Genomic DNA, 25,417 nt, shown 5'->3' on the forward strand with positions numbered 1-25,417 from the left:
TTTACCCAAAGCCTCTTACTTTCCCAAATTAATCTGGTTGTTATTCCATCCCAAGTTGAAATATCCAATTGGTTCACAGTGACAGTGGTTGACATACAAAAACAGTCTAGCAGCCATAAAAACGTGCCTCGATTATGTCGTCAGTTGAACTCATTGAAATGACAGCGTGCTTCAAAATGGCCTTGTGCTTTTTCTCAAATGTCTGCTTTAAAAAAAAAGGAACTTCAGAGCATTAATCGAAGTCACAATCGCGGCCGTAATTGGGTTATTTTGAACGCTGCTTGACATTCGGCGGAATGTCGGCCGCACAGTACGACTGTTAATTAGCACCACAGGGGAACGGACAAACACGGGACGGTCACAGAGAAGCGCTAAGCACACTCGTGGAGGCAGGACCAATTACCCCCGCTGTTAAACCAAGCAGGTGCAAAAAACCTGCCTGATGGATGTCTGGATGCTTGAAGAGGCAGGGTTGAGTTGGAAGAACAACGCCCTCTGCTGGTCAATTGGTTTTGCTCAGCAGGGATGATTGAGAAAGAAGTCGGTCTGACATCTACCAGCTAGATGATATAAACGTGTTTTTGGAACCCGATCCTTCATCTGTTCTCCGGTGGGACTTTGAAAACAAAAAGAAAGGACTCACGCTGAAGTGTAATCACAAGTTAATAGGTTTAATTTTCAGTGTCATTTTTACAGTGTGGTTTGCAGAAAGCTTTTTAAGATCTCTGTATCAAAAAGAAAAAAAAAGAAAATATTATGTACCGTTACTACTTTAACACTTTACAATTAAAATATTCCAGAAAACAGTAGATGTGCATATAAAGTCATTGGAATCTACACAAATGCAGCGAGTTCGCCGTATTTATAAAGTACCATAAAAGAAAAAAGAAAAAAAAAAGTAAAAATCTGTACACTTTCCAAATTCAGTTCATTTGTATTTTTGCAGAATTACAATATTGGGAAATGTTTATACACCCAGTTAAGGAACATAAGGTGCAAAAAAAAAAGAAAACAGTGATATGTGCTTGAGAGGATTTGTACAAATAATCAAGAATGTACAGCGAAACGCACAAATCAGTGCTCTGGCTACAAACGGAGCATCTGTAGATTTATAAAGATAAAAGCACGCTCTGTTGAGGTCTTCACATTGTAGTACATTTACAAAAGTAGGTAAGGCATTTAAGTGGTACCGGACATTTACAAGTGAATGGATCGAGCTCCAGTGGTACCGAACACAGTGCTACGACTGGTTGCTTCCAGTTTTGTGAGGAAGCCAGCAGTTTTGCAGCCAAGTTTCCAGTAAGTTGGCACAGCGTGGGTCGTTACGAGTATTCGTTCACACAAAAAAGGAGGGTAAAAAAATAGCTATATAAAGTCGTAGCCTGATTCAAATCATCAAAAGGTTCCAGTTGAACTTCACAGGAGGCGCTAAAGAGCCGTTTCCTCACCCAACCCATGCAGCTCCAGCAGGAACCGGCCTCTCGTCGTACATGTACCAGTGCTAAAAAGGCTTTGCTTCCGACTCTGTGAGGAAGCCAGTAGTCTCTAGGTCATAAGGCGTGTTTTTTTTGTTTTTTTCTGGACTGCTCCGATGCGTTCTCACGAGCATGCAGCATTCCTCTTAGTGTTGGCACAAGGCACCTCCAAACGTGGACAGCCCACACATTCTGAGAACTGCTTTGTGTAGGTTTGAGCAGCAGCAGCGGCAGTTCAGCCCTGATCCAGTGTGGGACTTGTGCGTCGTCTTGTCCGTGTCCCCCCTGGTGAGCGCTTCAGTGGTTCGCCCTGGACGGCTACGGTCGATGGAACCTACGCCAAAACGAGGAGAAAATTGGGTTCATGTGATGTCACAGAATGCCAGAGCCTGCAGTTTGAAATGGAATTGAAGAACACGAGCGAATGGTGTTTGCCTCGATTTGAATGAAACTGAAATTGGCAAAAGGTTCAGCATTTTCTCTGTCGGCAAATTTAAATGTGTTTGATTAGCCAACTTGTACTGTGCTTTGAAATGCACCTTTAAACTGATAAATGTAAAAATATGTCTCCAGACTAAGGACCTCTTGATTGATGTGAAAAATAACTTGACATTTGTGTGTATTTGACCTTTTAAAATGTCTAAAGGTTTTTGTCTGATGCGTAACAGCTCTATGCTTACACATATTTCTTGTTCTTCCCGGAATTTAAAAAAATCTATTTTCAATCTTTCTTTAATCACGCAAACTCTCCTAAAAGTCCACATTCTCTCCTAATCAAATCCAAGTGATGCAGCATTAACTACAAACGATAAATAACACATTTAATATTAAAACATGAAGTAAAACAACATTTGTGTTGCAAAAATCTCTTCCCTCAAGGTCTGCATTTTCCAAGCATTTGTCAAAGCAGTTTCAAATCTAAAACGATGGAGGGAAAAAAAAGGCATAAATGTGCCGATCACTACAAGGTCAAATACACACTAAAGAACTTTTTTTTTTTTTGCAGAAAGAGTTCCATAATGCACCTGTAAATCACAAACATGTGTATTGCTTTAGTGCCATTTATCAATAACAATTCTTTTGATTCAACCTGAGTAAGCTTGATTACCAAACTGGTCATCGGTTACATTTATAGCCCCTCGTATTCTGAAAATTCTAGCAGAGCTTCAATTTGAACATTGTTTGAAAAATGGCAGGTACTGTAGTTACCACATCTTATGCGAGTTTGATAGTGGGTTTTCTAAAACCTGAACCCGCCCTGTCAGCACTATAACCTCCCGCAGGTGAATCTTCAAAATGAAAGACGGGGCCGGCGCGGGATTGAAGCGCATACAATAAACTTGGTGAGGAAAGAAAAAGGAGTGAATTATTGATGTGGCAGTGTTGAAGAACCCTGACCTGGTGTAGATGCGGCTATCCTCGTGAACCTCCATCTCTGAACTCTTGAATTCGTTGAGCTCCTTGCGGATGGCGGCCTGGAAAAGACGACACATAAAAGAAACGGCGCTTCAGCGGGATTGGCACAATCCGTTTACATTTACAGCAGGCGGAGGAGAAGAAAGGCAGCGAGTGATGATCAAAGAGGCGCATGTGGCTGCAACGCGGGTTTTTAACATGAAGCTAAATTTAACCCCTGTGCGTCCGCTTGTATTTCACGCTCTGGAGCATGTCCTCACTGTCCTTTTAAGACTCCTCATGGCTCCACTCAAACAGAAAATGCATTTAGGTGAACACATCCCAGCCACATTAGTTTTATTCCTCCTCTAAACTGCTTGGAATGCAAATCCTTCCAAAGTTGCCCCGAAGTAACATACCGCTGCTGAGGGGGTTGGAATGGAAAGAGAAAAAAAAGAAAAGTGGGCTGACCTACAGTAGCATACTAAAAATGTCAAAAACTTAGATCGAGGTCATGCGTTTTGATGCTGCCGCTTTTTCGATGGATTCCTGATCAAAGAGCTCCAAAGTGAATGTTAAATATCAAAAGTTATGGCCAAAATCTGCCATTTCAGCTGTAAAACTTTGTACTGTAAGATCAGTCCTGATGAAGCCCTAACCCCAAACACACTACAGATGTGTTTTTGGGCCGTGGGTCAGGGTGTGTCATTGGCCAAACACACTGTAAACTTTTAAAATATAAGGCGAGACTGAAAATGAACAGGGAAATTATTTTAATTTAAAAAGATATCAAGTTTAAAAAATGTCAGTCATTTTATGTTTTCGTATATAATTAAGTATAGAAATAATGCTTTAAAATACCTAAAATTTCCCATCTTTTCAGCAACGAGGGGATTTTGGGTATCTTTAGTTTTAAAATAAGCCTCAATAAATCAGGTGGGGATCCCTCTGACAAAATCTTCAAAATAATTTTCAGTCCAAGGCTGGAAAATTGAAAGTCTGTGCTAAAGACGTGGAGATATTGTCGAACCAATGTGAAAAAAAATGGCCCTTGAAATTACAATTTCCAATATAACATTTTTAATTCAAATATATAATTTCACACGCCGCTAGAGGGCACTGCAGGCTAATCGAGCAGCAGAAAGAAAGTTTGGAGTGAGCTAGAAGTGGGCTAAAAGCTCAATGGCCACATTTAGAGGAACGAGTTCGCAAATGAGAGCTTGAATAACGCGCTGCAGGGAGAGGCTTGTCAACAGTGCAGTTACGTCTCTGTGCCCAGGTCGTTGCCAAGGCACCGAGGATGAAGATTTCAATGGATTTAGTGATTTGGAGTGAGATGGACAGTTTTGTATGTTCTTTATGCTATAGTTATCTGAACTGTCTAGTTCACAGACTATTTAGTTCGTGGTTTATGCTTCATGTAGCAAACCATCAATGTGCTACGTTAGCAAACCGTTCAGCCTGTTTCTTTCTTCATTAGGCATTTTTTGGCTGGTGTGTCTTATACTCCAGAGCTACTTATAGTCCGGAAAATACGGTCCTGTATCTACTCAGTGCCATATTTAAGCAAGTCATTGTGATGATTAGGTATTTATATTTTTTTCCAGGTAAAAGCTTCTATGTTCAGAGACCAATTAGGCCCAAAACCTGAAACAACTGAGTTTTGCCTGTAGTGTCTCCCTGAGCATTTTAAATGTATAAGATAATAGTAACAGAAGGTGATATGATTAAAACGCAGTGCAGTAAGTTGTTTATAGGAGGCCAGAGCAGCAGAGCTTCAAAAACTAAAAAGGTGTCGAATGAGTTCTCTTGTAAATTTGTGCTGCAAAATGTTTTTTTTAAACTAGACTTTATTTGTATTCCCGAGTGCCGCTGCAGAGGCTGACGGGAGCTACAGCACAATGCCCTAATCAAAAAATATGATCTATAAATAAAGAAGATTAAACCTGTGGGGGGCCAATATAGTATGAGAATGGCTTCACGTGAATGCTTCACTGAGCAGCTTCATTGTGTTAAAATTCTCCCGCGGTGAATTGGATGTTGAAATGACAGACAACTGAAATATTAATGGTTAGCAATTTGTGGAATTAAAAGAATTTGTGTCAGATCAATTCTATGTGAGAGAAGCGTGAACTGTAAGCCCCAGAGGAGTCGGCTCAATAGGCAAATTATATTTAAATTTGTTGTCAGTCACACTATGCTCTTCGTTTTGCCTAAACTAAATGAGAAAAAAATGTAAAACAAATCCTTTCTCTGGGAGTCTGGGTGTTTTAGCATCTGCAGACCGCCCACAGTCCGTGTTTAAACTGCTCTGGGGGTTAGAGGTAGCATTAGTAACGTCACGGGTAGCAGCTGCGGCTCACATCTGTGGTCTCCTCTCACAGAAATACAGCATGATAATGAATCTGTGAGCATAGTTTAGAGGCCTGCTGTTACCGATACCTAAAAATGATGTGGTTTTGGCGCCGTTAACAGAACTGCAACGTTTTTACCCTTCTCCTCCTGCCTAAAGTTGGTCAAAAGAGAGGCAGTGCTGAGGCTGCCAGAGGAGGAGGTTCTTGTGCGGGTCCGTTTGGTCTCACCTTGTCAGCGGGCGTGAGTTTGGTCCAGGGTTTGTCGGCTCTGCGGTCGTAGTCCTGAGCGTGGGTGCACTCCACGTACTCATGGAAGCGCAGGATCTTCCGCTCCTGCAGCTCAGCCACCGTGGGCCTCTGGGACAGCTGGGGGGGGCACAGAGCGCAATCATATTAGAGAGGGAATCACAAGAGCACCCCAAAATGCACCCCGCATTGGCAAATGTTACTTTTGCTGTTAAATTTACACTGATGAACTTTTGTCGGCTGTATTCATGGAATTATTCTAAAGGCTCAAAATCGATAATTAAAAAGTAAATCAGCCTTTAAGTCGGTAATGCCACCAAAGTCTCCACAAAATCGCGGTGAATATCTGATGTGACAATGTTCCGCAGGGCACGACTTTGGCATGACTAAGCGGACGATTCTTGCGGAGATGAATCAATATAAAGCTATGCAATGCTGTGGAGAAATAACTTGAGCGACTATGCTAATGCAGTACTAATCTTTCAGCCGAGTTGGGCGCGTCTGTTTGAATCCAGTGCTCGTCACTCAGAAAGCAGCACAATAGCACAAAACGTGTCGCCCAGAGATGTGGTGAAACTTCGGGAATGGGAATGCTGTTGTGTCCCTGTGAGCGCACGTCTCCTGCCGACAGTGTTGCATATTTGTATCCTGACCTTTCGGGTGAGCCTGCGTTTGATCTCACTGCGCTCCAGTCGCCGGTCCGTTTCGTTCTTGGCTGCGGAGGAAGAGAAAAGACATTCCATGAGGGGGGTGGGGGGGAAAGAGAGTGAAACAGTGTGCCCAGTCAGCTCCCTTTCACCTGAGCTGCTGTCGGCACGCTGCCCCAACAGGGATCTTTAATCAAGGCATGTCTCCCGCACAATGCGCACATTATTGGACTCGGGGTGCAAAGCCTAGCTGGGCGCGAGTCATCTGGGGATGCGCGGGGTTCGAAAAGACGGAATCAAAAGCTGCTGACAGATTCTGGGCCTTCTGGAAGAGCGCTAACTTCTTGGAGCTAGCCTTGAAGTTCAACTGATGGACTTACAATTTTTCCTAAAAGAAACTCTGCGGGACATTCCAGAGTGGAGCTCACTGTTATGCATGTTCGAGGTATTTTCCCACCATTTAAAATATCCATACAAAACACTTGTATTTGATTCCATTTTCTGTGAAATGTGACGCAGTATTGCTATAAATGTTTTTTGCTTTATTTAAATGTTCAAGTAAAGAGTCTAAAATTTGAGCTAGCACCAGCATCGTTAGCTTCGGTCTTACTCTCATTTTATCTTTTTATTTCAGTTTTGGTTGATGAAAACTCAAAAAGAAACAACCTATTGAGCTATATTAAACTTCTTTGAAGAGCTAAAAATGTAATTCCAATTTTCACTCCTCTTTGAGTTGATTATTAATCAGGGAATCAATGCCTATTTTCGGGGCTTGCTGGACATGCCAGAGACTGGAGGATGCAGATAGGGTGCACTGCATATATGACTGATGTGTCCCATTGATTGATGACTGATGAGCGTCTCCTTTGACCTTGTGCGTTCAGGCTCTACAGTAAATCCATCCACCTGAGTGCAGCCCTGGCAGCTGCAGCCTCAGCCTTAGCCTCACCTTGAAGAATGTTCCTCTGCTCCAGCTCCTCGGCTGTAGGCCTCTGACTCAGTCGCCTGGGGACAGAGGCACACTGTCACATCACTGATACGGATCATCTCTGAGACACACTTGATAAAGATGAGGCCGTTTTATCTCCGAGATGGAGGAGGGCTTCAGTGATAGTACAAATTAGTCTGGGTATAGAATCAGTCAAGAGTCGTGAGAGTGGGTCTATTAGAGATAAATGACGGGAGAGTCTAGGGCTGCTCTGTAGAATGATTTTCTGATTTAAAACACAAAATAGCTTCAACATGGAAGGGCAAAAAACCCTGCACAACAGGTGATATTTTGAGGTAGTAGATCATCTTTGGAAAACATCCTATATATTACAAAATCATTATGAAATGAAGCGGGCGGGCCTAACCGTGTGAGCGCAGTCCCGATCTTGTTGCGCAATTCCATCCACTGCTCATGGTTGTTCCAGCTCACGTCGTGGTTCTCCTGAGAATCCTCGCGCTCAAGTCGCTCCTGTCTCTCCAGCTTCAATGCCAGCGTGTCTTTCCTCTTCACGCGGCTCGCCAACCCACCTGCAACACAAGAGGCCAAGTCATCAGGATTACTACCATGATTTAAAAGTCATTTTGTTGAGCAAAGAGAATTAGATACTTTCTTAAAGCCAGGGCTCGAAATTGTGGCCAATTTGATTGAACATGCGCCCAAATTTATGCCTATGCGATCTAAAAATATAATTGCTCACATGTTTGTGACTGCAAGATTTTCTTGCTCATTGCAGCGCAGCAAAGTGCACATGTTTGAGTGTTTGAATGGCTGCAGTGCGAGGACAGAAGCACACACTGTACCATTTTTTGAGCCCTGGGTATTTTTTTTTTCTTTTTGGGCATTTGTCTGGTTTTATGACTTGAGCAGCAGCCGTTTATCAATACGCACGCCTGCCTCCCTATCAGCAATCTGTTTTCAGCACTGTTGGAGATAGACCTGCCACGGCCGCTGAGAGACACAACATGCTTCAGCTGTGCACTCTACAGACCCACCCGCCGCTCTGAGATCAGTGTGACCTCACATCAGAGCCGCCGAGTAGCAACACGTTCTGAGCTTTTAGGTATCGCTGTCCTACACAAAACATGTGAAAAGAAAGAGTCAGCCCCCTCCTCTCGGCGTTACCATGGAGACCTGTTATTTGCCACCAAATGCACAGGTGCACCATGTGACTAAAAATGTTTTAGTTTTAGTTTTTATACCCGTTTGTGAACCAGTTCACTAACTAGGATTTGTTTTTGGTTCAGTCGTGCAACATGAAACATAACACATAACTTAGATGAATAATAAAAAGGCTTAAAGGCCTGTGTAGACCTTTCAATGATAAAAGTACATTCTTATTTAGGCTATTGATGTTCCTATAGTGCAACAATAATGATGCTTTGTATACATTTTAATTGAATGTAACATTGTTTTAAAGCATATTTTTTCCTGAAGTTTTTTATGTGTCCTCACTTTTGTCCTAACTTTTGAGCTCAAGTGCCCTATTTTTCAGTGTAATAGAACTGGTGAGGTCACTCTAGGCAGAGATGGTGGGCTACACTGCATAATATGGTGTTTATAGTGTTTTTTTATTAGCTTCCCTGTTATATTTTGGTTGTGCTCCTACATTTTTGACTGTGCTCCAAGATTTCAGAGTTGGGAGCACAAGCGCTACTAAGAAGAAACTTTAATTTCCAGCCCTGTGCACTGAGTGAAAAAAAAAAAAAAGTATTTTCATTAATACTGTATAACCGCTTGATAAATTTGTTTTCATTCCCCGCCTTTGCGGTCAGGATATCAAATAAATGGAGTCCTTCCTCTTTCAGCTGTGATGACTGTTCTGCTGTATTCCTTTTGATGCTCATGACGTAAAAAAGAGATGCCTCATGAATGAGCTTCGAGGAGCCTTTTCAGCAGAGGTAGCGAGCAGGACAAACAGAATGAAAGGGACCGAAAGGAATATATTTAAGTCAGGAACCCATGTCTGAATCGGGGAGATAAAAGCGTCTGAGTCATTGTTACAAGTAACAAGGGTCCTGTTTGGATCAAATTGCATCTTGTCCACAGCGGTCAGCGAGCTTTTTCATCATTATTCACAGCACAGGGTCGGATCTTATCATTCATTAACTCATTGGGACTGGAGGCTATTCTCTCAAATGACAGCTCCAATCGATGACAGGAGGAAAAGCAACGCAACGCTTGAAACCACTCGCAAAGGAGTTTGCTGCTTGTAGCGATCTGTGGAGCTGTCCCCACAGTGCAGTTTTTTCTTTTGGGAACAACACGTTGATTTATACATGCATTATACATCTTTTTATGCGGAAAAAAAAGTTGAGATTTATGTGTATTTGACCTTGTAGTGACCCAGCGGCTGCATGAGTGGTCAGTAGTCATTTACTTACGATCATGGTGGTTTTTAGGACGCTCCAGGATCAATTGTTTGGAAGGTTATCACTGCGGATGGATCCTCTCACCAGAAATCGTACAAAACAATTGATCCTGGAGCGTTGTAGAGACCACTGTGATGGAAAGTAAAGGCAACATGCTTTATTGAATTGTGAGGTACCCACAGGTTCCCAACCCGAGTCTATATTGCATGATACAACAATAGGGGGACTAAGGCACATACTTGGGGGCCCCTCCTCATCATCGTCGTCGTCATCATCGTCTCTGTACAGAATGGGCCCATCTGAGTCGGACTCCTCCTCGCTGTCCCCAGGACCCCCTCCTTCTGGGATCACAGACACACGGAGGTCGCCCACCAGAACCCTGCGACTGCGCGGCTCCATCTCCTGCCGAACCTGGACCCTCTGAGGGTGGAGCTTCCGCAGCTCCTCCTCCATGTCAAAGTCATCGTCGTAAGGCCTGGAGGAAGAAATAAAAAACGTGATATGAATGTAAGATGAGGGAAGTTAAATCCTGGAAAGATGGTGTGAAGTGGTGGTTGTTGTAATTAGTTTGAGAACAACTGAAACATGTTTGCATTTTTTAGCCTAAGACACAAAATTTGTAACCAGCTTGTTTTAATCTTCTAGTGACTCAAGTCAAATAATTATTAGTAAAACAAAATTAGGTCTAAATAGAGCAAAACTGCATATTGTGTGATTGAGACATTTCCTTTTTGGACCGTACAAAAAAGTATTAAGAAACGCAAACCTAGTTGTTGAAAATAACTTAATAATAATAATAATTAACTTTGATAGAATTGGTTAACAAATAAGATCACAATTGAGATTTGATGAAAAGTTGAGGATTATATTATGTTCGCAAAGCAATATCTATTTGTAAAACTGTAAAGCCATCCAGTTCTAAAGTGTCACACAGCAAAGTTGCTTTCCAAACAAACAAAAAAAGTCATGATTCTTCCTGCTCATTAGCCTCTCAGAAGCTGCAAGCTCCCATGAAGTGCACTTAGACGCCCAGAAGACTGCTGTAGGAGAGACTCAAGAGCATAAAATGGCTTGTTTAGCTTTTTACTAATTTATTTATTAAAAAAACTAACTTTTTCACGGACACTAGACGCTTCACAAGGCTTCTCTATTCTAGGGAGGTACTGGTCTGAAATTCCACGGAGCAAATCTTACATTAAACTTCAAACACAGCACTTGCAAAAAGTAGGAAAATGTTACACTGTAATTCCATGCTTCGTATGGGGTCCACAGTAAAAGTGCTCCCCACATGTGGACTATTTGATTCGCCGCTACGGGATGTTTATTTTATGTCATATCTTTGCACCCTATATAAACTACACATAACGGACTAAAATATACCTATAATGAAGCAAAGAGAATTTTAACGCATATAACAATTAGTACAGATATTTTCAGTGTATTTAGTACAAATATGCATTAGATCTGAGCTGCTTGTATGCTTGTCCATGACTAAAAATACGACCATAGTAAGCTGTGAATGTCTTGTATAAACAGCGGGAAAATCCACGTCAAGTATTACATAATTTGGAAACATTTGAAGATTAAGAGGAGGAAAGGCTGCATGTTGTCTCTCATTTGAAAAAGATGGATTTTGAATGTTCACAGTTTCTTTGAAGAACACCGGAATAATTTAAGCTTATAGTTTGCAGACAAGGCAGTCAAGCTCTTCACATATGATGAGCTTTGTACTATAACCCATCGTGACAAAGAAAAGAGTAAGTTGCACAACAAAATATGACTTTGCAAACCAGGGCAGGTGTAACTAAGTTTGTTTAAAGTATGTACTTACAGTCTGAGTGGTTCGATGGTGACGGGCAGGGAGTAACGGGAATTCCCCCCTACCTCCGCCAGCACATCTGGGGGAGACTCGAACAGCAGGGAGTGTGCCCGCTGGGACCCGTCAGGGTTGGGCTGCATCGGACCCGGACTCGCCAGCGCTCTCTGAATGAGGATGTGCAGAGGGATCGTGGGAGGCTGACTGGGGGGCTCTGTCGTGGGACTAGGTGGGTCTGCCTGAATAACGGGCACAGCCGTGGAGACGGGGGGTAGAGTGCGCGACCGCGGCGGAGACGGAGGGATGTGGGACGGTGGCGAAGGCATAGAATCTGTCGGGACGTGTTGGACTGGTGCCTTGTCCTCCAAACTGTCCGTTCTTGGGCCGGCAACGGGAGGAGGCGGCAGCCCTGCGGGGGCGTTGGTTGGGTCAGAAGTGGGGGACTCTGGGTCGGGGTCCACAGAGTGGCGTTTGGTGACGGGCGTGGTCCTCTTGGGGGGCGTCGGTGGGGAGCGTTTGGCTGGCGCTGCTACGACCACTATGCCGGGGTGAGGATGATCGGCTGTGGACAAGGTCAAAACAATTAGACAACGAAACAGTTGGAATTAAGATGGAGGAATTGAGCCACAGTGGATTCAGGAAGTTCTATTTTGTCCCTTTTGACCGCCAGGCCTCTGGCGGTCAGAAGGGATGAAATAGAACCGTAGTTACATAAGTAACTCTTGTTTTCACTCCCTTATGGCCTGCCATTCCTTAATTTATTAGTAAAATGAGATGAGCATTCAGTACATGAAGTTAGTGGTATTGCAAATAAGTAATGGACATTACTGTTGAGAGTCTATGAAGAAGACATTGTTATTCTATTGGCACGACTAGTAAACATACATGCGGTGTTTTCTGGGAGCTGGTGGTTATGGTGGGAGTCTTCATGCAGTACAAGATGATTGTTAAAATGGAGGTGATGCATTCAGCAAGCTATGGGTGAACATGGGGACTATACGGCTGTGCGTCCGCACTGGTTTGAGTGGTCAGATCAACAGTCAAATCCCATATAGCTGAATGCCTTTTCTCTGTATTTGAAACTTTCCTCTTTTTGTATTTAGCCGACTAAAATTGAACAAATCAAAATATGCATATTTAATGCCACGAAAGGTCTTGGTGAGCCCAAAGGTAGAAGCTAACATAAGCAAATTACATCACTAAATCACTAAACTCTCCACTGGAGCCCAGAAGAAAGGACATACAGCCAATTTCATGCTCCCAATGCGCTTTCCCTCACTCAATTTCACCCCAGTTCATCTGACCACCCAATCCACTTTGGTGCGTGGGCTGCGCTCCACTCGTCCTGAGCGCCTGAGCGACTGACCGGGCCGGTGGTGGTGCAGGTGGGCGGGGAGGGAGAGGTAGAGCCCCAGCTCATGGTGCCGTCTCCAGCCGTTCCAGTGACACGGCGGCCTGACCCTGAGGCGGCCCCGGTGCAGGGAGGACGCTGCGGACAAGTCGGGGGGAGCAGGGAGGGGGTTGTGTTTACATTCCACAGGGGCAAAGGGACATGGCACAGCGGCGAGCTAATGCTCATCAACGTTTATCGCTTTGACCAGAGGCGGTGGAAAAGTGGGGAGATAGTGAGCGCAATTATTCTCTTCCGACAAAGCTGTTGTGAATCTTCTAATAAAAGGCCAGAACCATCTGTAGCTATTGTATGCATTTACTATAAACGTAGGCATCCGGACAAGGTTAATCAAATGACTACTTTAAAACCTGTTACTAAGAAGAACACTGTAATCTTGAAATAAGTTTAAAAAAACCCTGTTCATGGGGAAATTTTTGGTTTTGTTAATAACCTTATTTGAAGTAAATTAAGACTTGTCTAATTTTGAGTGCAATGGGATCTTTTTTTCATTAAATTTAAGTGGGACAAATTCCTCGACCAGCCATTCCCAAAGTCCGGGACATCGGAGCCCCCTTATTGATCAGAAAATCTCTCGGGGTCCCCCAAATCATAATAATTGATTTAATTCAAAAGAATTTGTTATCAAATTACAGCTAAAATGAAATTAAAAGTAACATCTAGCTATGACAGTAGGCTAAATAGTGGTTTAAATTGGTGCATTTGTCCAGGTAACTGTATTTTTCCTTTCAAAATTGACTTTTTTCATTGTACTTGTTGTACAGACAAGCTTTGGGGGCCCCCTGTAGTGCCTCTGAGGCTGCCCAGAGGGCCCCCGACCCCACTTTGGGAACCACTGCCTTAGACAAATAGTTCAAAGGGCAAATGTACATACTACAAGAAAACCATTCGCAGTGTACAAACAAGACATCCTTAATTTAAACAGTCCAGTCCAGTCGACGGTTTAAGCTTCACTGTGTTGCCACAATGGAAGACCGCTGGCCAACTGAGAGTTTATATGGACATCACGTGTAGCTACTTGATTAAATAAAAACATTTCATGGCAGTAAAAAAAGAAAAAAGCATATACAGTCATTGTGTCTCTGGGCAAGACACTTCCACCACATTGCTCACTCTTACAGTAGATCTGTATGTGGCTGGTTGTAACATTAACGATTCAAAATCTGTTCCAAAAAGGTCCCTGCTTTGCTGATCCAAAATGAATAAAAGGGATAAGTCAAAAGACTTTGTTTTCACGCAGACTTAAATTAGCCTTCCAAAAGTAATCACAGGCACTGCACAATAGTGATTGCAGTGTCAAGAAAATCAATGTCTGTACGCTGTGCGCACACACTGGGCACTCATGAGCGCGCGTATAGATTAACAGGAGCACGAGTCTTGCGACATCACAGGGACGGCCTTGGAAAGACAATTCAGTAACAGATCCGCAGGACTTTGACCTGACAAATGGCTCTGGAATGTGTCACTGTCACACACTGGTGGTGGAGTATTTTCAGACTGATAGAGCTTGGCAGGGCTTGAGCCGCAGTCTGAGGCAGGCTGGAACACAACATTTGAAGTTCTACTAAAAGTCAATCAAACTATCAAGTTTCCAGAGCGGTGTTGGAAATGCCGTGAAGACAAGCTGCGGCCTGTTCTCTCTGGGGATTTTTGCAGAATGTACTCTTACTTCCAACTGGCCAACACGGCATGTGTGGCTTTTGTTATTGCATTGTTGGAAGTACGACTAATAGAATTTCAATGCCTTGGTCTATTATAATGAGGCAATTAGGAAGCTGAACTCTAATGTAGTAATGTAATTTCTGTATGTTAAGTAATGAAGCTCACCAGAGAGAGCTGGAGCAGTGAAATCACCAGTATGAGCCACTTGATACCGATTTAAAAGTACATGTGTGGTATTTCCTTCAACCATAAACCACATCAGAGGTCCAGCTGACGCACAAGCGCAGTGATAGTCCATAAAAAATAAATGACAGCACAAGTTTGTTCACAAGAAGGCCCTGGACACAAACCATTGTGTCTTAACTATGATACAAATATGATAAAACAGTCAGCAGTGAATCTCCTGTAATGATACAATCTTTTCATTCTGCAACTGTAAGTTAAACAAGACTTAAAAATAGTGCTCAAGACAGAGCGAAATAGTGCTCAAGACAGAGCAAGTCAAAACAAGACTTAAAAATAGTGCTCAAGACAGAGCGAAATAGTGCTCAAGACAGAGCGAGTCAAAACAAGACTTAAAAATAGTGCTCAAGACAGAGCGAATCAAAACAAGACTTAAAAATGCATATAACTGAAAGTATTTTATCTACACTCTTGCCTCTTACTGTAATTGATTAATTCTATGTTGATGTTTTATTGATTGTATTTGTTTTCTTATATTTATGCAACTGTGAAGCACTTTGAATTGCCTTGTGTATGAATTGTGCTCTACAAATAAACTTGCCTTGCCTTGCCTTGCCTTATCAACCATAGTATTCAAAAGTAATAAATAAAATTAATAAATAATAAAATAAATCAGCATCTGAGTTTTAAACTCTCTTTTTTGTGTGATAGGCATGTATTTTTCATTGAAGAGACAAAAACAGCATAAATGTAATATAAAATCAACTTCAATAAATTTACTCCTCTTTTGTCTTCTGCAATTCTCTGGGAAAAGTTAAATTAATCAAAGAAATATTTGGCCTACTCAAATAGTTGAGTATTAAAAAAACAAAGGAAGGTGCTTCAAAAAGGCATAGGATGTTTTCAAGAAAAAGGCTGAATGTAGATAAATCAGCTGACAGAAGTTGCTGATTCTTCGTGGACAAGGTGGTAGGTATGGCGAGCGCTTTACTTGTTGGATGCGTTTTTAATGCACAACTTAAAAAGAAGCTTCTACTTTAAAATGCAAGGAAGATAAACATTGAGACAAGGGGAAAGGCAAGCTGGTAGCAGACGCAAGGAGACTCACCGTGCACCGGGACGCTGCTGTTGCGGTTGCTGGGTTTGGGGGGCGGCGGCGGGGGCTGCTTGGCGTGGGGCGGGACGGGCGGAGGCCCTTTGCTGTCGGAGGGTAAAGCGGGTCGGGAGGGCTCGTCACTGCTGACGATGAGCGAAACAGTCCGTGGGGGTTTAGCCATGGGGGCGGGCGGCGTGGATGCAGAGGAGGCTGACGAGGAAGAGGAGGATGCAGAGGAGGAGGGTGGGGTGGGCTCAGACAAGGAAGAGGGTGCAGAGTATTTGGAGGTTGGGGGGAGCAGGGCTTGTTTCAGGGGATGGGGGTCCGGCTGGGGGTCTTTGGACGAACGGACACCGACAGACTCTACAAAGCAAACACGGACAGACAGGATGTCAACAAACACGGTCAAGCGAGCAACAAAAAAACAACAAAAGATGGCCATTTGACCTGACCGGCATCTTTGTAGCGTGCACTAATGCTACATTGTGTATCAGAACTTTCCATTTGTATGGAGACACAATTTCAAACCATTCACGTGATTTGACAAATAAAAAAAAATCATGAATCTTGAACATGGACAATTTTAAAATATTTGTTATATTAAGATATCAAGCTCCACTTCCACTTTGGGCAAATGACTAATGGGAAAAGATTAGTTTAAAACTTTTCAAACCGATAATTGTAAACCTTAGAGCAGAGACTGGATGCCAAATGCGGCCCACCTGGACCTTCAAACTGGCCAGCAACCAAGCTCAGTACGCACTGGCTAGAAAGGCAAGGCAAGGCAAGTTTATAAGTAGAGCACAATTCATACACAAGGCAATTCAAAGTGCTTCACGGTCGCATTAATACAGAGAGGGTGAACAACTTTGACTGACACAAAATAGATACGTTTTTGCCATTTTGTTGTTTTTTTATGTTTAGTGCCGTTACATTCTATTTGCGAATTTAACTTGTTTGAAACTAGTCTGGACTTCCTGACATGTGCAAAAATCTAGCGTGGCCCTGGCAGAAAAAGGTTTTGCTCATACCTGCCTATACTCGGGGGTACTTTTGGTTCATTGGCTTTTTCGCATCTTTTATTTTGCCTTTTTTAATTATTTTTTTTATTTGAACTGTACGCTTTATTGCACAGGACAGTGTAGTGTGAAAGGTAGTGAAGATACTTTTTTTTTTTCTTTTTTTTGTGGATGTGTGTGTCCTTCCTTCGAATAAAGACCCTCATGGATTGTACAGCATTGCGAGGTCCACCTAGTTACAGTAACAGACTAAACTTTGCTACATTCAACAGTGGCTCGGTGAGATTCGGCTTTGTTCGACCTTGAAGTGCACGCCATTCTTTAACCTGAGATCAAGGCCTGACAGTCATTAGTGGATAAAAAAGTGCATGAATCACATCAAACGGTCCACGCGCCGCAGCAGACACAGAGCCAGATCAAACGAGCAAAGACAGACTAATGACTTGTTATTTGCTACGCTTGTTTTATGTTAAAATAAATGAACTCTTGGCATTAACAACCTCCGTGTGCTCTGAAGTTAAGTGCGCCCCTCTCTCTCTCTCAGCAGTTAAATCATTTACTAAAATACCAGCGCCCTGAAGACTTGGCGTTTGTTTGTGAACCCTTTTCTCATTCATGGCAGAACATGTACAAAGAGTCGGCTCAACCTGATACATTTGAGTGCAATTTACATTTTTCATCCCTGGACAAAAAAGATGTGAATAAGACAAGAAACAAACACACAAAAGCTCACTATGGCTGGTTTATGCGTCATCCGTTGACTACTGAATGCGTGTCAAGTAACCAGAAAGTAAGCATTCCTATTTAAATCAATCTCTTATATTATTGCGTCGAAGTGTTTTTTATGCTCCCAGCGTCCACCGTTTCTTGTTTAGCTTTTAATTCTTGGATCACCAGTACTTCAGGCAAGACACCCACCGTCAATCCTTGTTTCAGAGCTTTTCCATCAAATAATAAAAGTATCAGGTGATATGCTTCGTTACTGTGATATCCTGTCACTCCTATCTGCCTATCTGACTCACTGCTGACTCACAGGGCTGCTTCTTTGCCTCTTTAGAACCAGTAATTAAACAAGCCATTAAAGGCAAACATTTTGCTACATAATATACTCTGAGTCACTCAACAAATCTTGAAGTTAGGCTATACTTAAGGTTCACATACTATCTTATCGGGGTTCGATATAAGGCTGCACAACATACTGAAAGACAGTTTTCGCAACATCAAGGGAATAAGTTATTGCAATAGTTCCTCCACTATTACAAATGTTATATTTGTCCTGACAGACGACAATAAAAGTGAATGGTAAATTGTTCAAAAAGTATTATTTTTGTCGTGATTTTCTTTAACACCCAATAGGCTACTTGGTTTGTTTCCGGTTTAAAAATAATAAAAGAGGATTTCTATAACTGTATTGTGGTCCAAACTCTTTCCCAAAGACTTCTTAACATCCCAATTCTTGACAGGGATGAGTTAGAGTTTAGGGGCAGTGTGTAGTGCTTGACAGAGGTTCCTCACCTGAGCGCTCCCTGAACTCTGTGGGGGACACGTAACGGGGCAGTGTGCTCCTGGCAATGGATTCAGACGCTGGACGTGCCCTCCTGGTTTCCTCCGACGAGCTCTTCTGCAGAGTGGGCCTGTTGTCTGTGTCAGACGCAGGCTTCACTATGGGCCGGTGGTCGTCCACAGAGCGCTGGGGCTCGGGCCTGTCCCGCCTGTCTCTGTCCTCGGGCCTGTCCCGTCTGTCTCTGTCCTCGGGCCTGTCCCGCCTGTCTCTGTCCTCGGGCCTGTCCCGCCTGTCTCTGTCCTCGGGCCTGTCCCGCTTGTCTCTGTCCTCTCGTCTGTCCCGCTCTTCTCTCCTGTCTCTGTCGTTCCGTCGGTTCCACTCTTCTCTCCTCTCTCGGTCTTCATCTCTCCTGTCCCGCTCCACACGCCGCTCTCGGTCGTCTCTTTTGTCCTCTCTTTTGTCCTCTCTTCTGTCCTCTCTTCTGTCTCGATCCTCCCGCTCTCTTTCATCCCGTTCCTTCCTCTCCTTCTCATCGCGTTCTTTTTTTTCTCTGTCGTCTCTATCCTTCCTCTCCCTTTCATCTCTCTCTCTTCTGTCCCTCTCATCTCGTTCTTTTCTCTCTTTATCTTCTCTTTCCCTCTGCTCCTTCTCTTCTCTGTCTCGCTGCTCTCTTTCGTCTCGATCTCTTCTATCCCTCTCCTCTCGATTTCTTCTTTCTCGCTCGTCTCTGTCTTTTTCCCTTTCTTCCCGTTCCCGTCCGTCTCTCCTTTCTCTTTCGTCCTTGTCTGGATCTCGTCTTTCTTTATCATCTCTATCTCTATCTCGTCTCTCTCGGTCATCTCTATCTCTTCGTTCTTTTTCATCTCGATCTCTCCTTTCCCGCTCATCCCGATCACGCCTGTCTCGGTCGTCCCTGTCCCTGCGGTCCCCCCGGTCGTCCCTCCAGTCTCTCCGGTCTCTTAAGTCATCTCGTCTCTCCGGCTCCTCTCTGTCCCGCCTCTCGTCTCTGTACCGGTATCTATCGTCCTGCGATTGTCCACGGGGCAGAGAGTTCCCCTTCTTCTCGTCCGAGGGGAGTCGTATTCGGCGGTCTACGTCCAGAGGCAGCCGAGCGTGAGAGTCCACGTCCAACGGTGCTCGGTTGGAGCGGGAGGCGTCCGAAGGGATCCTGGACCTCCGCTCTTCGGCCTGTGGGACTCGCAGGGCGTTGTTTTTGAGGTCAGACTCTCCTCGGGACACACGTGATCCGGCCTCGGAGAGCCGGTCCACGTCCATTGGCACTGGATGGCCATTCTTTACATGAGGAGCTTTGTTGTGGTTCACATTGTTGCCCTCTGTAAATACAGCAAAGGTGACATTAAATATTTACAATGCTTTTTGAAACCATGAGCCAATTATTTCTAGTACTGCTCATAAGATACACTGCCTGACTAAATGAAAAGATCACTATTAAAAAAAAAAAAAGGTCAATCCAGTGTTGTATTATTTGTTTACCAAGACCTTATATTGATGATGGTAGTGTGTGAGAGTCAATTGATCTCCTTCTTTGGGCACCCCAGATCAGTAACAGTAAGTTAAATCCAGGTGGTGCTTCTTTTTTTTGGTCAGGCAGTGTTATTGGACTACAGTTGGCTAGTTATATTTTACAAACCGTTCTCGGGGATTTCCTTCAGGACACCTCTAGCAATGAGTTCCTGACGAGACTTCCGAACAGAATACTGCTTTTCTAAGGCTGAAAAACAAAAGCAACAAATGGTAACGCACAAGAAGAGCCAGCATGATCAGAAAAAACAACGAAGAAGCACACCTTTCGATGTTTCCGTGAACTTCTCACTCGGCTTCTTCTTTCTCCATTTCCATGGTTTGAAAATATTCCCGACTTTAGAGAATTTGCCTTTGCGTTTGGATGGAGGACTTCCCCCGCCGGAGTTCCCCTCGTCTCCTCCTGTTGTGTTTGCCTGCAGGTTGACGTCATCATCTGGAAAGTTCAATTCAGTTTTAGTCGGACAAACAGCACTTCCACAACTATTTCAATTGGAAAAGATCAACAGCGTACAATCTGATTAGAAAATGATAAAAGATTTGCTTCAAGCCAGGTCTAGATTTGACAGCACTTGTACACAGTGGACGTGCCAAAACAATTTGGAAACTCGCTGCACAACCTTGTGTTTATTCTCTAAAGCTTTTTTATGGTCCTGTTTGCTACAACTTAATTACCCCAACAATGTGCACGAGAGACAAAGTGCCTTCCATTTGTATCAACAAACGCAATAAAATGAAACCAAAAGATGTACGACTGACAGAAACCATGACTCCAAATCCCAAAGTTGCTCCATTATGACAGGAGACTTTGATGTAGCAGTGGGTGTGCAGTGACCATTAGAATTCTTAGGCGATGAGTTGGAGGCGGCCAGTTGCTCAACACAGCAGCGCTCTCTAACAGGAGGCAGGACTAACCACTGCATAACATTACAGTTGACACAGATATTTTAAAGCAAAACTCAACTTGAGACAGTGTACAAGTTGAAGAACATGTCAAACATAGTAGTCTTAAAAATATAGATCTCTATTGCAACGATTTATTGTGCCTTTTGTGGACAGACATTGAGGCCAATTCCTTTTTTGCTAGACAGTGGCTAAACACGCAGTGACGGATTAATGGCCAATTACTCTTTTTTATAACCCACAGAACAAGCATGTTTGAATCATGTTTTGAGAATGTCACAACTATCATCTATTTTCAAGGAAAGCCAGGCTCTCAGTGCAAGTCTTCTAGCTGGGAATAACCCATGTTATTGCCCACTGAACAGGCATGTCAGGGCCTACGGATGATTCAGCACTCAAGGCAAGACTCTGATCAGTCAAGATTATCCGAGTTGACAGTGCCCGCTGTTGCTGACAAATTAATGTGCATCTCTGAGACGTGCGTTATATTTACACAGCAGATTTCTACTATCTGAGCTACTATCCTCAGGGATTACAAGCACATATGATCTGTTGTGTGTGCACTGCGCAGCGAGGCACAACCACAGATACAGGCCATTTCCTCATTAAATAGCTCTGTCTGAACAAATCTCATCTTTTATGATGTAAATTTCTGTATAAATGATTCCACCCATATGAGAGCCATCAAATATCTAGTTTTAATCTGTAAAATCAGTGAAATGCTATGCAGAATAATGACCATAAGCAATGTTATTTCACTCCTTTCAGTCATAATTACAATGTAAGATTATTTGCTTAAGCATAGCTGTAAAAAAAGAAAAAAAAAAAAAAGAAAAAAAGATGGATGATGATGTTTTCCCATATTGTTACTGATCATTAGATTCAATATTGCACAATTGTTTGTACCAGTTGGTTGTCAGTGGACTACAGCAAACTCCAACGAGTAAACACAATTAAAAAAGTTATTAATTTTGTCACATCTAATCAGCTTTATTTCTGAGAAAATTGGTGACATGTGAACTGATGAAATCCCTTCCAATTCTTCTTCAGGCTTTTAATTTCTGTCTTGATGTTTACATCATGTCCATGTAGGCGGTGAAGCAGGGTATTTCGAGAATGTGTGAACTCTCCTGCCCGAAAGCCAGCGTGCGGGGGTCATTGAACTCTGCGTAGCACAGCTATTCCTGACACACAAGCCGGACACTAGTGGCTGTTAAAATGAATAGAGGGTTGTTTGTGGATTGACCGTGCTTGGTTTAACAAAGAGAAATCAAAGTATGACAGGGCGACCTTGTGGTCAAGCCGACCATGACCACGAGCAACTATTTATTTAAAGTGAGCCATCAGAAAATGCTCACCTGGACACACAATCCTTAGAGAAAATGGCAAAGCACATATAAAATTATTGCTTCATGTGTGATCGTAGACAAAGGTTCTTGAGATGTAATCTCTGTACTCTAGTTCAACACGTAAATTATAGAGCACAAATTATGGCTCAAGAACCCTTGTCTCCGATGGAAAACTGTATGACTGAGCGCTTACATAAACATCTAGCAATTTAAAAGGGGGCAATAAAACAACTTTAGTCACAGCAATTGCATGCAACTTCTATACAATATTGTGGCTACAGACAATCCTGTAAGACCAAAACAGACACAACTGGCAAAGTGAAAAAAGATCAATTCTGCATGCATATTATTATCACCAGTGACACATGGCTGCTGAGCTCAGGTCAGCCTGCACATATGACTCATGCCAATCACATGACACATGCACACTAGCTCCAAAAACATGGCAGCAGCAAAATTACTTTTTGCTTGGAAAAGCAAATATTTAACCAGGCGGATGTTACGCTGTGTTTATTTAGGAGATGTGTGTTCCTGCAGTGACAGATGTAGAGACAAACTTTGTTGACGTTGCTAGCCTTTGTGGAGCAATGGAGCAGACGGTGGATAACAGTGGATCTCTTAGAAACATGTTTAAGTAGTTTTATAAACCGAGAGCAAAAAGCCAAGTTCCTCACTTTATACTCATATTCTTCTGAATGAAAAAGATCAGCCTCAACAGATTCCTAGAACAAGTCAGAGATTCTTTGATAGTGAAGTCAATTATCCAAGTGCAGAGAAACAAATGTTCCCATATGGAACAGTATCAGGCAGTGCCTTGTACACAAAATGCAGAGTGCTAACTTGCTTCCACAGGGGGATGGAGGGCAGACAGAGAAGTCAGTGTGGTTTGTACGTTTCACAATCACCACATTCCATCTGCATGCATTCTTCTACACCTGTCTGTGCCTGCCGCTGTGCAGTTTCTGCTACAACACCTGCTAATATCCAGAGCTTTTTTAAAAACACAAATCGCGCATGCGACAGGTTGGTTTTCCGTCTTAAACAATGACAGTTCCACTCTACTCTGTAACTCACCCGTGTTACGTTGGCCTGGTTGCTGGGTCACAGGCTCAGTGCTGGCACTGTGTCCCATGCTCCGACAGCGGTCCCAGCTGGCCTGCCGGGCCGTGCCTCTCTCGAGGCCCCAGCGAGAAAGACAGACCCAAAAGCCACTTCTTTTCCACAGTGGGCGCACTTTGCGAAACTTAAGAACGTCCTGACTGATCGCCGACGTCGTTTAGTCTGTGGTCTGTACAGTCCTGCCTCCTCCTCCTCCACTAGACTGATATGGCTCTCCTTCCCTCCCGTCCTCACAAAGTACACAAACACACTCACTAGCTCAGTTCTTAAGTCCCTCCCTTCTTGGAGCTCTGACTTCATAAATAAGGTACGCCAATAAGGTAATCCAGCAGTCTTGGATGCCTTTCATTCCTCAGAGCAGATTTTTCAGGGCCAAAGTTCACAGCATTCACGCTTTGAGTTCTGGCCTGAGCAGCCATCAAGCCTTGGGAGATTTGCAATGCAGTGGGCCCCCCTTTGAGCAGTGTTGTGCCTGGCAAAACAGTGCTCCCTGAAGGGAGATGGGCGGGCTCTGCTGGGTGAGGTAATGTGAGAAGTGGAAGGTGAGCCTGGCTAAGGTGGAGCTTCGAGCTACAGAAGAGGAAGTGACACCGCACTAGTGTATTGTGACACTACATGGATGGTCCCTTTAAACTGGAAATATGAACCTACTACATGCTTTGATAACACACAGTAACACCTTTTTTTAAAGCACTCACATGTTTGCATCCGATCTGAATACGCACATAATATAATCTACTTATGGGCCACAATCAACTTCCAAAACAATAACAGACACTTCGAGTGGGTCAAAGCCGTCCAAAGGCTTTAATCCCACACTCCCTCATACAAGAGACTACAACCAAAGCCTGGCTAATGAGGTTATGTGGGATGAGTGTGGGAGTGTCCAGTCTTACATGTAGGGGAGGGAAAGTGGCAAAGACGGCACTGGTCTGGACAATGTTGTGTGTCAAATTTGGAGTCATATTTGTATTGTTACTGAGCTTAAGCTTGTTGCAGGTTCATGCTAGGTTTAATAATTTGTTGTTTTTGGCAAAACAAAAGCCACGGAGAACATAGTAGCTTTGTGCAGCCTGCATAATCAAAAGCAGTGTGTTGCAGTACAATAATTAAAGATAATAATGAATCAATCTAATTGTAATAGTCTGAACACTATTTCAAATATCCATGTATCACTTAGCAATCCCTTGGTCCGTCTTGAGTTTAAAAGAAGTTACAACTCGGAATGACGTGGGAATGTGTGGAATGCCAAGAGCTGAAGTAAGGTTTCATCATAACAGAGACAACCTGTGAAAACAAGGATAAGGATCCTTAACACCAGAGATTAAACGGATCACTGATGGCTCTTTCCACAGAAGGGCAGCAGGGGGAGACAAACTCATTCTGCGGGTTTCAAAACAAAACATCCAGTCCTACCTCTCAAATTGATGAGTCATGAAATCAGCATGTCCTAAAGTCAGCAAGACAACCAACAGCACTGTTCAGGCACACACTACCAGGTCAATTTATTAATAAAAAAAAAAAAGTAAAGAAGTTTTGGTTGTTGTAGTTTCTTATAAAAATGAGAGAAACTATTGTTCCCTTCATTTGGCCTTTCTGAATATGAACATTAGAGCTCTGATAAATCAACATTTCAGTTAAAATACACACAAATACACACATAGAAATCACAGACATGACACAACACTTTCCCATTGGAAATAGTTCCACCAAAATATATAAAACTTAGTAAAAAGTTACAAAGAATTACTCACGAATACAAGCCGACTGTACAGCCATTCCTGAACACTGCAGTGAGTTACTTGAGTAAATGTGATGTGTCGAGTGAGCGGTGAAACACACAAGGTTGTGTGCAGGTGTGCCCTCTGCACCTCGGCCAATTGGAACGCGGCACTGTCACTGTGATCCCGCCTCTTTATAAACAAACAGCCCCACATCTGAGCTGCATTTGTTGACTCACTCCATCATGATACTGTGATTAAGTCCACCTTAGTTTCACAGCACTTTAGCCTTTTGTGGAACGTGTGGATTACATCATAACTCATAAATCACGGGGGGGGGGGGGGGGGGGGGATTTAGAATTTGAGGACAACCTCGGTTCACTCTATGGTCGAAAGTTCATTTCACAGAAGGCTTGTCATGATGGCTCACCACTCATGATAATGATTTTTATGTGACACATTTTTTCTTCCTCACTGGTTAAAGGTTGTTAAAGCTGTTGTAACCAATTTCTGTCAAATGAGGAAGTTGAACTGAAACTAAACTAAGAGTTCCCGTTTCTGGCTCCGAGTATCTAGTTCTCACAAACCTTCCACATATGCTTTGAGAAACTTGGT

The 25,417-nt window shown here is 43.1% G+C and overlaps 1 protein-coding gene across 7 annotated transcripts in view; it reads right to left on the reverse strand.

Annotated features, from left to right (window-relative positions):
* Positions 1-740: 740 nt before the first annotated feature.
* Positions 741-25,417, reverse strand: part of phactr4a (phosphatase and actin regulator 4a) — a 32,375-nt gene continuing 7,698 nt past the window's right edge. For 3 of the 7 annotated variants that reach the window (XM_079570630.1, XM_079570628.1, XM_079570629.1), the window contains 13 exons: positions 19,976-20,146; positions 19,820-19,900; positions 18,180-19,502; positions 15,658-16,008; positions 12,660-12,782; positions 11,309-11,855; positions 9,717-9,952; positions 7,473-7,635; positions 7,067-7,122; positions 6,124-6,185; positions 5,453-5,590; positions 2,874-2,950; positions 742-1,809 (listed from right to left, as the gene is read on the reverse strand). In XM_079570630.1, the coding sequence (XP_079426756.1) occupies positions 1,794-1,809; positions 2,874-2,950; positions 5,453-5,590; positions 6,124-6,185; positions 7,067-7,122; positions 7,473-7,635; positions 9,717-9,952; positions 11,309-11,855; positions 12,660-12,782; positions 15,658-16,008; positions 18,180-19,502; positions 19,820-19,900; positions 19,976-20,146 (3,344 nt within the window). In that variant the 3' untranslated portion in view covers positions 742-1,793. Of the gene's footprint in view, positions 1,810-2,873; positions 2,951-5,452; positions 5,591-6,123; positions 6,186-7,066; positions 7,123-7,472; positions 7,636-9,716; positions 9,953-11,308; positions 11,856-12,659; positions 12,783-15,657; positions 16,009-18,179; positions 19,503-19,819; positions 19,901-19,975; positions 20,147-23,036; positions 23,441-25,417 lie in introns of those variants that run through there. The other 4 variants (XM_079570627.1, XM_079570633.1, XM_079570631.1 and 1 more) reach the window with 4 other exon arrangements.

This window comes from Gobius niger (genome assembly GCF_951799975.1).
Source record: "Gobius niger genome assembly, chromosome: 14".
NCBI lineage: Eukaryota > Metazoa > Chordata > Actinopteri > Gobiiformes > Gobiidae > Gobius > Gobius niger.